Raw genomic sequence first — 14,493 nt, 5'->3', positions numbered from 1 at the left:
AACTGCACACGTGCTTACCATGCTTAATTTTTAGTCATTGGGACTATTCGCTTGAGTAAGGTTATAAATATTTTTAAGGCAGAGGGTAGGATAGGGTGGGATCTTTTAAAGTGTCTGTAGAACTGGAGACTTCAGCTGGCCATATTGTGTGTGGGGGGCAAGTAAGCCAAATACTTAACTGATGTAAAGTGCTGTAGTTTTACTGAAACAAAGGGAGCTCTACTTAGGGATATAACACAGGATAGTGCTGCTGCTCCTTCTCATGTCCCTATCATAAGCTAGATATTTTTCCAGAATCGTGCATGTCTGAGATTATTCATGGCAAGGTATTTAGCAGAATAGCAGATTCATTGGAATCTGACAGGGGCCATGACGTGAATGCCTCTAATATAGCCATTATAGTATGGATAGTGCTAAGTCAGGCACTTAAAGGTTTTATCTGCCACTGCAGCCTCCCAACACAAAGGATATGATATAAACAGCCCTTGACCCTTTCCAACAGATGCCAAAAACCCTGCATACGGATATATAATAATTTTTAAAATGGAATGAAAATGGATTTACTCATACAGAATCTGGAATTTCTACACTAACAAAATAATTCTGTAGTTAGGCACATTTTCATTAGATTTGCTGGCTTAATGAGATGCAGGAATTTAAATGCATGTTCCACTGAAGAGACAGATTGCATTTTAGTGACATTGTAAAAAAAAAAAAAAAAAAAAAAAAAGAATCTACTGAGGTATGGAAAAACCACCACCAGAGAAAGCATTACTCCTGCCTGGTTCAGTTTATTACTTGGAAAAGAAAGTGAGAATTTATTCCCCGAGATAAGGTTGTCCTCATCAGAGAGCTTGTCAATACTGTGGGTTTTAAAGAACATGGATTTAAGATCTTGATTAGCACTAGGCTCAGCAATAGCTGGCGGCAATGGCTTCTAGAAACAGCTCAGTGCTAACGAATGGCTGCTTGGAAGGAAAATGCAGTACGAACTCAAAATGTAACTAGTCAGGACCACAGTGAGCCAAGGGGGCAAAGAGTACAAAGAGGAGAAAGTTTTCAATCATGCATATACCTATGCCACGTCTCTGCATAGCAAATCCTTCTTGATGAAGACATACTTGATATAATTGGCATTTGTGAAACCTGGTAGGGCAATTCACCTCACTAGAATATTAAAATCGCTGGTTATATAACCCATTGAGGAAGACCACAGTGCATAAGAAAGGAAGATGGTGACACTCGCTACACCAAGATCATAAGAATAGAAGACTAGAAGGTACCTCTTAAGTCATCTGCTATCACCTGCACCCATATTATATATTCCCTTTCATGAACGGATCAAGCTCCAGCTTAATACTGGATGGCTGCTAGAACAGAAAGCTTTCTTCTAACTTCTAGCCTAAATTTCTCATAGTCATTTTTACTTGTGCCAACATCATCCTTAAAATAGTGTGAATAGTTGTTTTCCCACCATAGTGTTTAACCCCTCTCCAGTATACAAGGAGAACAGTTGCATGTCCTTTCATTCTTCATTTTGATATGCTAAACAAGTTAAAGTTTTTACTCTTCAGTTCTCTAATAGGCTCTGCATTGCCTAATCATCCCAGTAGCTCTTCTGTGCACCTTTTCCAGTTTGAATGTAATCAGAAATGCATACTCCATTGTACATGAGCCACCCAAGGGCATTAATCTCCCCTATCTATAGTGGGAGCATCTTGTCTGATACATCCTAAGATTGCATTTGCCTTTTTGCATAGCTGCATCATATTGGTGGCTCAGAGTCATCCATGGATCAGCTATTGAAAATATAATTGCAACTCCTCTATCATTTCTAATGAGCTCCAGCATGTCTTCCAACTTGAAGTTTCCCATAACACCATTCTTCTTTTCACATGTTGCAGATCAGTACTTAAGGAGCAATTCTTTTTGTTCTCCAGTTTGATGGTGAGTCTGTTACAGGCCATCGCCAGTGACCCTCTCCTGAATCTTCCTAGTTTGCATGTGGATCCATATGCATTCAAGATCTTCCAATCTGATAACTCTAAAAGTATAGGTGGGCATTGGTGAGCCTGCTGGAAATTGTGAACAGGGTATGGAAATGGAAATTACCATATCTAAAGTGGAGGCAAATCTAAAAAGAACTTAAGAGAAAAATGTCAGGGGACTGGGCAATCTCTGCCCCAGAATGCTGAAACAACAGGCACAGGAGATTGTAGGTATGGTAGCAAGGATTAAAAAAATCTACCAAGTCAGAGGCATAAGAATGGAAAAAAAACCCAAAAGTAGTATCTGTCCTGGAAGGAGAATAATCCAGATTGCTTGGTACACTTGGTCCTTTCAAACAAATATCTACATATGAAATTTTCCATCTATGAACAAGGAATCCAGGCCATACCTACAGAATGGGAAAGTGGTAACTGAAAAAAAGATTTAGGCATTTTAGTGGACAAAAAACTTAATATACCATATTTACATGATTAGAAGACGAGTACCCTCCCACCCATAACAGAAGGAAAAAAGTTCCTTGCCTTACAATCAAGCACAAAGAGGTGGGGGTGGGAAGATGATATGGCTGCAGCCTTGTGTTGGGGCTGGAGCTGGAGCCAGAGCCAGAGCCACAGTTGTCGCCAGCCACCCCACTGCCTCTGCACGCTCCTCACTCCTTCCTCCACAGTCCTCAGTCTCCCCCTCTATTCCCTTCTGCCACACTCTTTTGGTAAGGATCTTTGCTCTGCAGTGGCAGGCTTTATCCCTGCTGTAGCCTGGGGCACTGCCCTGTAGCAGCAGTGTTGGCTCTGTATCACTGCTATGGGGTTGGGTTGGATCCCTACTCCATGCCCCAGGCTTCAGCAGAGATGGAGCCATAGCTACCATACATGGAAAATTGTAATAATGTTATACATTTTCCATGTGTAGAATTAAGTATTGGGGACTTGTCTTACATTCAGGTAAATATGGTAAGCTCTCAGAGAGCATTGCCATTAATTTCATTAAAGCCAGGATTGCACCATGTGGATAATGACACTGGAGAACAATAAAAAGACCTCTAAACTGTATCTTCCCTTCCCACAGTATTAATCTCCCCCTCCCCCAATCGTAACATAACATGCTTTATATGGTATCCTATCCGAATGCCTAATTACAGTCCTAAATACATTTAAGGCACTGATAGAAGTGATATTTTGTTATGTGATTGGCCACTGAAAGTGCTCAGCAGTTGTGCACTGACAGAACTGTATGGCTGCAGAATGCTTTAAAAAGTGCCTGATTACATGACAAATGAACCCTCATTACTGAGGGTTCAGATGAAGATGCTGCAAAGCGGAGTGTTTTCATTAACTTCTGTTAGTGCACGCAGGGAGCAGGGCTGGGCAGCTTCAGCCCAGCCCTATCCCTGGCGCTGTCGTCAGGATGGGAGGGGGAAGGGAAGGGAGGGGGCTCTGTCTGGGGTTTGCCCAGCCTGTGTGGGAGGGTGGGGTGGGTGGATTGGACCCCCCCACCTTGGGCATGTCTGTCAGTGTCCCCTAGCTTGGGCGGGCTCCAATCCACCCACCCCTTCCACTACAGTGCAGGCTGGGCAAACAACAGAACAGACCTCCCTCCCCTGCCTTCTCCCCCTCCCATCCTGAGAAAGTATCAGAGTTGGGAGAGGAGAGGCAGGGCTAGGGGAAGAGGCTGCAGACATGCAGCCTTTCTTGCTGGATTGGCTCTGAAGTGGAGCTTGATCCTTCACCCTCCCAATCTAAAACACCTCTTGAGGCAGCAGGGTTGGTCTAACTCATGGTGCTTTCTGTGAAGCCTGCTGTTGCAAAAAGAGCTAATGTGATTCTTAGATGTGTAAGCAGGAGAGCAACAATTTTATCTTTGTATATGACATTGGCTAGACAGTTGTGGTTTTAACTACACTTGAAAGAAAATGTAGTGTAGAAGTTTTTACAAGGAAATAATACTGGAAAGTAATGGGCTCTTTAATCTAACAAAAGATAGGTATAGCAAGAATCATTGTAGGAAGTCAAAACTGACAAATTTAAATGTCAAAACAAAGACATTGTTAGAATGTGAGAGTGCGGATTGAAGTGCAGCTCCCTGCTGTAACTGAGAACACTCTGCAAGAAGTGTTCTGAGTTACAACGATCCCCCGGACCAAACAGAAGTTCACTGTTGGTTCCAGGGGGAAGGGGAATCTAACTGCTGGCTGTGAGCCTGCAGCAAGTTTCTCCCAGCAACAGCCCCTCCTCCCTGCCAGGCTGCAAAAGTTTCAGAATGGGAGGAGGGGAAAGAGAGCAGAGGGAGCTCATTGTAGGGGTTCCCCAGCTGGTGCTTGAGGATGAAGTGGATGAATTAGAGCTCCCCCAAACTTGGGAAGGGTTCCAGTACACCTCCCCACACTTCAGCAGGGGCTGAAAAACCCCTAAGCCAAACTGCCTCCCACTGCCTTTCCCCCTTCCCATTTTAAAAACAGCAGCAGGCTGGCAGGCAGCGCAGACAGAAGTTACAGAAGACAATCTATTTCGAAACATCTTCATTTGACCCCACATGCAATGAGGGGTCAGATTTTCATCCGATTGGCCATTTTTTGAAGCTGTCTGTAGATACGCACTTGTATTTGGTCATGGCTATAAACTGTTTTCTGTGAACAGATCAGGCAAAAACTGTCACTTCTGTTTGCACCCTGAAAGTAAATACCCACTAGAACTAACAAACAAGGAAAAGAGCTTCTCCATCTCTTGACGGTTTCAGATGAAGACTAGATGCCTTTTTGGTTTATATACTTCAATAGATTAAATTTAAAGACCTCTGATATTAGACCAGATGATACAGTCTTACCTTAAACCTATGCGACATTCCATTTTGGTCTGCTCAATACATTTAACACAACCTTATAAGTTATCCATGCTTTCATGACTACCATGCTCTGTAGCTGGGAATAAATATGGCATCCATTTTAAGATTTTTAGATAGTATGGAATATAGCAAAGCACATCTGTACATTTATCTGTACATTTCTGTAGTTTATCAGCTCAGTGCTCAAATCACTAAGACCTACACAAAGAGCAACTTTCTATACAAATGGTCTTTATATATCAAGGTAATCTTTTCAGATCATTTTGGAAAAGAAGAAAATTTAAAAAACTTAAGATATCTGTGGATTTTGATTAAAATGTTTATAAAACCAAACCAAAACACTCATTCACCTAAGATACAGTGTGCCTTAAGTGTCTTTCCAGTGGGTTTTTCTTTTTTCAATATGACTGGGGAGAAAGAACAGTTTATGCCTGCTGTTAACTTCCAAGTTGAAATCAATGTCAATGTTTGTTAAACAGACAAAAAATAGTATTTTGAAATATGGAAGAATTATGAGCAATGGACAGCAAGAATAAATGGTCTAATGCAGTAGGAGCAACCCCAAACAACCCCAAATCTACCTTTTATTAGGAAGGAATTAATAGAAACAGCAGCCTCTATTTTTCTTGGGAAGGCAGGAATAATTTTTAACTAAAAAATAACTTGCATTTGTCACTGAAAACTTTTACTCCAGGCTGCTGATTTCATTAAAAAAATGTTTTAAAGTGGACTTAGTTACACAGGTCTTCCAAACACTTCAATCCATAATGGAAAAAATAAAGAGAGCCATAGACAGATGGGCAGCCTTTTCCACTATTTCTTATTGAATAATCAATTTGTATAACTTCTTCTGCACTTCCTTTCCTATTGAGAACATTCTCTGATGCCACTGAACTGAAAATAGCTTATTTTCTATGTATGCCAGAAAGCAAACTGCTAAGATCTAGCTATATAGAACTGTGACAACTGGGTCTTGTTTCTTCTAAGTAAGGGTAAGAATTAAGCAGCAAAACATCTTACTAATAAACAGAGTATATGAACACTCACAGAACAGGAAAGCCATGTCACCAAGGTTACTGGAAGATAAAGCAGCTTGATTATCTTGCCCTGCTCTTTGTGTACCTATTTATGCCACTACAAAGTGAGAATGCAGTGGGTTAACACACAAGCATTTTGTACCCATTCTGTGCAGTGGGCCACCAGTTGGACAGCCCTGACTTAGAGAGACCTTGGGAAAGAGGGGGAGAGATGGTTTATCCTCCTCATCATTTAGCTTGTTGGGTTTTAGTAGTTGCTACAGGGTTTGCTGGAGTCTCATTTGTTTAATGTCAAGACAGATTCTGCCTTTTCCCTTCTTCCTTCTTTTAATTCTGAGAAGGGAATCTACATTTGCTCTTAATCTACTGCACCTGTGAACTGAAATGTTAGAGAAGTCATTGAATGACTGCACTCAGTCACTAGGTGGTGAAAGAACAGAGTGTTAAGAACTCAAGATTCGTTAGTTCTGAAGAATGGGGAAGGAAGAAAGAGGAAGGATAAAATTCTCCAACATTCGAGATTCAGAGGTGGTACAAAAGATTGGTTTTATGTTTGTATAAATGCTTTATGTATATATATTTACTTTTTTTTAATCATGGGTGTGCAAGCTATCTTGAATGGAGGAATGAAACAATTTAATATCAATGTCTTGGATAAGATCACAGCCTCTTGTTATCATTCAATGATGAAACAGATAAGTCTAGAAAATTGCCATTCAATTTAATATAAAATAATTAACTGAATTTACTATATCAGCTCTAAATTAACCATGTAGCCCAAACTCTGCATTTTAGCAAAACATATCTTTCATTCTTAAAATGCCAAGAATTTGGTAGTCTACATAATTCCTTTCTTTCCAAAGCAGGGTTACTTTGAGTAACAGGAATGCTGTAATAATGAATCTGCCTATAACATCATAGTAATTGTTCATGTTAATTTTATTCCATCTTTGTATTGAAAACAGAAGTTATGAAAAATAAAAATAGCCCAAGGAAAGTTAAATTATCTGTTATCCTAATTATGTCTCCTGGCTATGACATGATCATAATAATGAACAATTCTAGACTCCCAGCATCCCCAAAGAATTCTAGTTTTAACCAGCGTCTTCCTGTGGTAATTCTATATTTGCCATATCCCACAGAATACATGGCGTGGAGCAATGCTATAATGTTTGCCGAGCAGGAATGTCATGATCACCACCAGGGATCTGGGTTTTCTGTTTCCCGTGGAAACATGGAGAAAAATGTGGATGTCCCTTTTTACTAGAGAATAGTGTGGATTTCTCACTTTAACAGAAAAACACGCAAATTTTGCACTTTTGCAAAGAGCTCTTTGCAGCCTGGCAGAGTTCCAGCCTGCAAGGGACTGGGGGGGAGTGGGAGGAAGGCAGTCAAGCAGGAGGCATCATGTGCGTGTATATGCACATGGCCACCAGGCAGCCTGAAGAGCAGCTCCTGCAGTTAAGTTTGGGGTGGGATGGGGAATGAGACCTCCATAGGGAAGGAGGGAGAGAGTTTGGAATTGGGCAGAGCTGGGGCTGGGGCTGCTGCCCAGGTGGGCAGTACCTGGGTTTTGGGGTCTGTGGCCAGAATGTGTGGCCGCAGGGCAACAGTGGAGAGCAGGATGGGGCCACAGGCAGCTCGTTTGGGGGGGGGGGGGGGGTTGGGCCAGCTCTCTGCCACTGCGCACTCCCAGGGGGAGCCACCCCCCTTGCCCAAGCCCAGGCCTGTTGGGGAGGGGGAGCCGGGCTCCGGGCTCGATGCTTTGCTATGTTGCAGCAGCCACTGCCTCCCATGGGCAGCAGCTGGGGCTCAGGTGCTGTTGCAAGGGGCTGGGGGCTGCAGACCTGGATCCCTGGCCCTATAGCCCTGGAAGCTGCCCCTACCCCAGCGGGGGGGGGGGCAAGGGACTGTGGGTGGGGGGCAAGGGGAGGGGATTTGGCGGGGGAGTGAGGAGCACCAGTGGGACTGATGGGCTATGGCTTGAGAGTGAGGGGCCTGGACCTGCATTCTGTGAGCTAAAGGTGCAAGGGGAGCTTTGATTTTCCATGATAAAAAACCCCAAATCAAATACCAAAATTTATAATATTTAGAATTTATGTTATTATAATGATTACACTGGTAGTCTTCCAAATTGCTTTAAGATTCGTAGATGCTAGGGTTGGAGGGGACCTCAACAGTTCATTGAGTCTGACCCCCTGCCTGGGCAGGAAAGAGTGCTGGGGTAAGATGACCCCAGCCAGATGCCTATCCAGCCTTCTCTTAAAGACCCCCATGGTAGGGGAGAGCACCACCTCCCTCGGAAGCCCGTTCCAAAATTTGGCCACCCTTACAGTGAAGAAGTTTTTCCTGATATCTAACCTAAATTTTCTCTCTGTCAGTTTGTGACCATTGTTCCTTGTTACCCCAAGAGGTGGCCTGGTGAACAAAGCATCTCCAATCCCTTGCTGTGTCCCCCTAATGAATTTGTAGGCAGCCACAAGATCACCTCTCAGCCTTCTCTTGAAGAAGCTGAAGAGGTCCAGGTCCCTCAGTCTCTCCTTATAGGGCTTGTCCTGTAAGCCCCTAACCATATGAGTGGCCCTCCTCTGGACCCTCTCGAGTCTATCAACATCCTTCTTGAAGTACAGCACCCAAAACTGGACGAAGTACTCCAACTATGGCCTGACCAATGCCACGTGGAGGGGAAGTATCCTTGGATCTATTTCTCATGCATCTGCTGATGAATGATAAAGTGTGGTTACGTTTGCTAATGATTTTGTCACGCTGATGACTCATGTTCATCTTGGAGTCCACTATGACTCCGAGATCCCTTAGGCTTCTGTGCTGCTAAGAGGGTCAATTCCCAGCCAGTAGGTGTGCTGGATATTTTTGCAACCTAGGTGCAGCACTCTTTTTGTCCTTGTTGTACTTCATCTTATTGTGTACTGCCCAATTTTCTAACCTGTCCAGGTCTGCCTGCAATCGTTCCCTACCCTACCTGGAGTGTGCACTTCACCCCACAATTTAATATCATCCACAAACTTGAACAGAGTACACTTCACACCCACATCCAAGTCACTGATGAAGATAGTGAAGAGTACAGGTCCTAGGACTGAGTCCTATGGGACCCCACTACCCACCTCCTTCCAGGTTGATACCAACCTGTCTACTACCACTCTCTGGGTGCAACTGCTAAGCCAATTTGCCATCCACTGGACCATGCAAACATCTATGTCACAGCCTCTTAATTTATGTATGAGAATAGAATGAGATACCGTATAGAAGGCCTTGCTAAATTCCGAGGAAACTACATCCACCTCTACTCCTGCATCTAAGCTTTTTGTGACCCAGCCATAAAACGAAACCAGATTGGTCAGGCATGATCTACCTGCTATGAATCCATGCTGGTTGCCCTGCTGCATTATTTTTCCTGCTGGACTCCCACAAACATGATCTTCATAATCTTTTCAAAGATTTTCCAAGGATGAAGTTGAGACTGACTGGCCTATAATTACTCAGATCCTCCTTCTTCCCCTTCTTGAAAATAGGGACCACATTGGCCTTTTTCCAGTCCTCTGAGACCTGACCCGAGCACCATGAGTGCTCAAACAGCGTGCCAGTGGTTCTGCTATGACACCAGCCAATTCCTTCAGTACCCTCAAATGCAGCTCATCCAGGCCTGCTGACTTAAATACATCCAGTCCATCCAAATGACTCTGCATCAAGTAAGTGTCAACAGTTGGTGGGCTGGTATCCCTCTGACGCCCATCTAAGAACCCATTAGGAGACTTATTTTGACCCCTGTTCAAGAACGCGGTGGCAAAAAACTCACTGAATAGCTCAGCCTTGTTCCCGCTGTCTATCACTAATTGTTCCTTCTCGTTCAGTAGGGTTCCTATGCTGCCCTGCACCTTCCTTTTACTCCCTACATACCTAAAAAAAGACTTTTTGTTGTCTTTAATTTGTGTTGCCAGCCTCAGCTCTGTAATTGCTTTGGCCTTTCTAACTGCCTCGCTGCAAATGCGGGCCAAGTAGGTATACTCCTCCTTGGTAGCTTCCCCCTGCTTCCACTGTGTATATGCCTTCTTTTTTGCCCTTAGGCTCCCCTGGATTTCCCTGTTTAGCCAAGGACGTTTTTTGGCTTGTTTCCCCCTTTTCCCTTGTACTGGGATCATCTTCCTCTGTGCCCGAAGGATTGCTTCATTTAGGAATGACCACCCTTCCTGGACTCCTACCTCATCAATACTCCTATCCTGCAGTGTGTCATTGACTAAACTCCTAAGCACACTGAAGTTAGCCTTCCTAAAGTCAAGCACTTCCACCTTACTAGTTATCATACCCACCCTATGCCGTCTGGTGAATTCGGTTGATTGGTAGTCACTGTCCCTAAGGTGACCACGAATGTGTAGTCCCTTACCAGGTCCTACCCCATAGCCAACACCAAGTCCAGTAAGGCATTCACCCTAGTGGGACCGTATACCTCCTGCGTTAAGCAAATTGTAAATCTATCAATAAAATATTGTGGTCAGCTGATACCTATATATAGAGTGGCATTTAATTTTAATTGCGGATTTTGGGGTTTTTAATCAGATAATTTGTTATTTTTATTTTTATCAGAGAAAACCAGAATCCTGGTCATCACTTACAGGGGGCAGCATCTACATGAATCTCAAACCCGGAAGTGGTTATTCACTGAGAACTAAATCCAAGTCTATCTGAGTCTAAATCCAGGTCAGGTAGTGCCAATATATAGCACTACCTGAATAAATGGGCAGTTATTATTTCCTCTGCTAAGAAAATCTACATCGCTAAAGGAATCTTTCCCCTGTCTTAGCACACCAATTGGCAAAAACTGCAGGAACCTTACAGGGTTCATGATACACCAGAAAGTTTATCCTATGCTTACATGAGGCTGTTCTCATTATTCTCCTGACAGGCTCTTCTCCACTCCTCTGCATACTGAGGCTGATAGAGCCCATAATGATACCATTGAATTCCATGTGCAGTCCCTGCATTCATGGGACTTCCCTGCCCCATCACAACTCAACTATTGCAGCTGGCCACTGGGCCTTTCATGTCAATGGCAGGTAGGACAGATCTGACTTACAGAAACTGATTCTTCTGGTGTTCACTGCATAGCACTGTCACCATTATGCACAGCTCTTGTTGACCTCAATCAAGTTAATTAGAATTATACAAGTAGCAAAAGTGGGCCCTGGTGTAGCATGTTTTCCAGCTCAGCCTTTCAGAAATGATATTACAGAACAGGGGATTGGGAGAGGTGCGCAGGTCACTAGATACAGATTATAGAGGAAAAGAGGGAAACTGCAGGCAGGAGGCAGGCATTTTAGTGTTTATTTAACTCTTAGGCTAAGTACAGAGAGTCAAGAAGCCCTAGGCAGAATCAATCCAATCTTGGCAGGTTTCTCTAAGATGCAGAGATTGAACTGATAACAAACTGAACTTATGTTCAATTTTCACTTGGGAAAGGCAGGCTGAGGCCTGCACTGGCCCAGGCCAGGAGGCAAGGGATGCTGGAGCATGCCTCTCAGCCTGTTGGCCATTGTGGAGCCTAGCCCAGCCAAGCAGGGGCCTTCCCTGATTGGCTGCCCAGCACATGTCCCCAACCCTCCGCTGTCCTCCTGCAAGAGGGGGAAGGAGCCCCCATCCCAGTGCTGACCCCTCAAGACAAGCATCTGCCCAAGTTGGGAGGGGAGGGGACAGTCCTACACCTTAGGGAACTTCCCTTGGCCCCCCCATCCCAAGGCTGCCTCCCCTCCTTCCCCCTCCCACATGTGGCCAGTCAGCTTGGCTCCCCTGCTGCCACAGGAGGGAGAGGGGAAGATTCCCTTGGACTGATTCCACACTTGTGCAGCTGTGCATGGGGGCACAGGGGGAATCCTGCATCTCAAGGGGCTTTTCCTAGCCTGGGGTCCCCCAACCCAGGGCTGTCCTGCCCCAGTGACTTGAGGGGAATGCTTCTCCCCTCCCACCTATGGCAGTGATGGAGCCAAGGCACTTGGCCATGTGGGGTAGGCAGGTGGGGTTCCCCTCAGCTCCCCATGGCAGAGCAGCCCCAGGCTTGGTGGCTAGGGCTGGAGTGGGGGGCAGGGAGGGGGAATCTGTTCCTCTCCACTGCCCCACTGGGCTGGCAGGTGCTGGCAGGACACAGGCTGGGGAGCAGAGGCAGAGGCTTTGCTGCCTCAGCTCCATGGCAGCCTGCGGGAGGAACCAGCTAAGTGCTGGGCTGGAGCAGAAGAACCCGAGCAGTGTTCCCGTGGGGCTGCCCTGTGAGGAGAGGTTTGTGGGCGGGGGGATGGGGACATCCTGGGATGATGGGGGACTATGACGTAAACCTGGTTGGTTTGGGAAGGGATCTGGGACAAAAGTTTGATAGACTGGTCTAACCTAAATCAGTTAAGCCTGATACTACATCTCTCTGGCTAGGTACAGATAGAAAAAAACCCAAGGCTGGATTGATTCAGTCTTTGCAGGTTAGTCTAAGCTGCACAGATTAAATTGAAATAGAAGTGACCAAACATTTACCTTTGACTCAGGAAATGCAGCCACATATCTGCAATGGCTCAGACCAGAAGCCAGAGGGTGCCAGAGCTGGCTTTCTGGCTGTGTATCTGCTTCCTCTTCCTGCTGCCCCCAAGGTCTCTGGGATTTGCAGTCCAGAATCAGAGCAGCAGGCCTCTACAGGGCTGTTCATCGCTGTCTTTTCCTGCTTCCAGGTGCCTTCAGGACTTGTAGTCCACAGTCACAGCCAGCAGCAAGTTTGAGTTGGGGAAAGGGTGTTTAACCCCCATCTCTGCGGGGGGGGGGGGGAGAAGCAGTCCCCTCCTGCAGACTGGGCTGCATCCTCAGCTGGGTTTTCTCCCCTCCCCCTTGTCAGCCAGCCCTCACTGCTCCACCTAGAGAGCAGAGGGGAGGAGCTGGAAAGCATGCTGGGGGATTGTGATTTAACTTGAACCAGGAAGGGGTCTGGGACAGAAGTTTCATAAACCAGTTTGACCTAAATCAGTTAAGTCTGACACTACATTCAACCAGGTTTATCTTAAACCAGTTTCAACCATTTTGAAACTAGTTAATGTGTACTGAGTTTCTGTTCTGTTGTAGGTTAAAACCAGTTTCTGATCACTTAATGTGTTTATGTGTAACTTCTGTCCCTAGTCTCTAAGTCTATTTTAAACCACGTTTGGCCATTTTTAAACTGGTCTATGTACACTGAACTTCTGTTCTGTTACAAGTCTAAACCAGTTTCCAATCATTTATATTGGTTTGTTTCTGTCCCTAGCCTTAGAGTATTTTTGGTATCTGTACAAGCAGAGGAGGATGAGTGCTTATCTGATCATAAAGGCATAAACTGCAAACGGGCAATACATCAAGAGAGTTAAATTGGAAAGGAATTTAAAGAAGGTCTTAAACTCACAGGTCAGCTTCTCAGCTCTGGCCTTGCCCGCCTTAGTTCAGTACAGAGCAGGTAGAAAGCTGTCCTAAAGAAGCAGCTCAGGGTTCCAGCTCAGGTTTACCATGAGGAGACTACATCAAGAACTCTCCCCACTTCACACGCATAAAGGGGGCAGGGCTAATCTGGCCCAATACTTTAGATGCAGGCAGACTATCACAAACACACAATTTAGTACATCATATTCATTCCAGTGGAAATACAGCTTCTCTTCCGATTATTTGCTTTAAGTGTCCCATGCAGTGAAGCTGTTGTGACTCCCCTCAGACACTGTCCAGCTACCTTAACATCAGGACATTCTGGCATATATTCAGCCTGCTCTATTTTGCTTAATTTTGTCCACCACTCTTACTTATTTAGGAAAGTATTTTTTCTGTAATAACACATCTCCTTCAAATCCTTTATTTGCTTAACTCACTGAAGTGTTTCTTCCTCAAAGATATCCTCTCCCTAAATCACCTGGATTTCCCAATTAGTTTGTAAAATATACTGTGGGATAGCCAATTGTAGCTTGTTGTTAATTAAAAGGTCCGTGGCAAGATAAAAACTTTTCAAGTGAAAAATATTTGACATGGAAAGTATGTATCTCTTAATGAAACTGAAGACATTTATCCTGGCAATCACACAAGCCTCATTTGTTACAGTAATCTCAGTGATCATTATAAGAATCTGAAAGTCATCAAATACTTCAGAATACTTCCTGCATTAAACTAATACCTGTTTAATATATATGATCACTATTAATTTAATTATTATTCACCATGAGGGTAAATAAAATGCTGACAATGCAGTTAGAGCTGAACAAATCTCAAAGGAACACATTCCTTCTCCCCTGATAAACTTATAGTATAAAGGTACAATAACTTGGATCAGTAACACTGATACAAATCAGAAACAACTCAGGCGAGTTGTACTAATGGAGTACAGAGTTTTCAAGCATTCATGCAAGGGAAATCTAAATGGCTAAGTATAGACAGTCAAAAAGCCTGAGGCTGAATCAATTCAATCTTTGCAGGTTTGTCTAAACTGTGTAGATTGAACCGATAAGCAAATCAGCAGACATTCACTCTTGATTCTAGAAATTCAGCCACATGCCTGCAGTAGCCCAGGCCAGAGTGGGAGGTGCTAGAGCCTACCTCACTGCTCTGCTTGAGC

At 44.4% G+C, this 14,493-nt stretch overlaps 1 protein-coding gene across 3 annotated transcripts in view; it reads right to left on the bottom strand.

The window, feature by feature from the left end:
• The window catches only part of KCNAB1 (potassium voltage-gated channel subfamily A regulatory beta subunit 1), a 323,343-nt gene that overhangs the window by 147,472 nt on the left and 161,378 nt on the right, over positions 1-14,493 (bottom strand). The window contains exon 1 of one of the 3 annotated variants that reach the window (XM_059731061.1): positions 12,414-12,719. The exons of the other annotated variants lie outside the window; for them this stretch is intronic. Coding sequence (XP_059587044.1) covers positions 12,414-12,439 — 26 coding nt within the window. The 5' untranslated portion in view covers positions 12,440-12,719. Of the gene's footprint in view, positions 1-12,413; positions 12,720-14,493 lie in introns of those variants that run through there. 3 annotated transcript variants of the gene reach the window in all.

This window comes from Alligator mississippiensis, chromosome 7 (genome assembly GCF_030867095.1).
Source record: "Alligator mississippiensis isolate rAllMis1 chromosome 7, rAllMis1, whole genome shotgun sequence".
Taxonomy (NCBI): Eukaryota; Metazoa; Chordata; order Crocodylia; family Alligatoridae; genus Alligator; species Alligator mississippiensis.
This window is presented reverse-complemented; position numbering and strand designations above follow the sequence as displayed.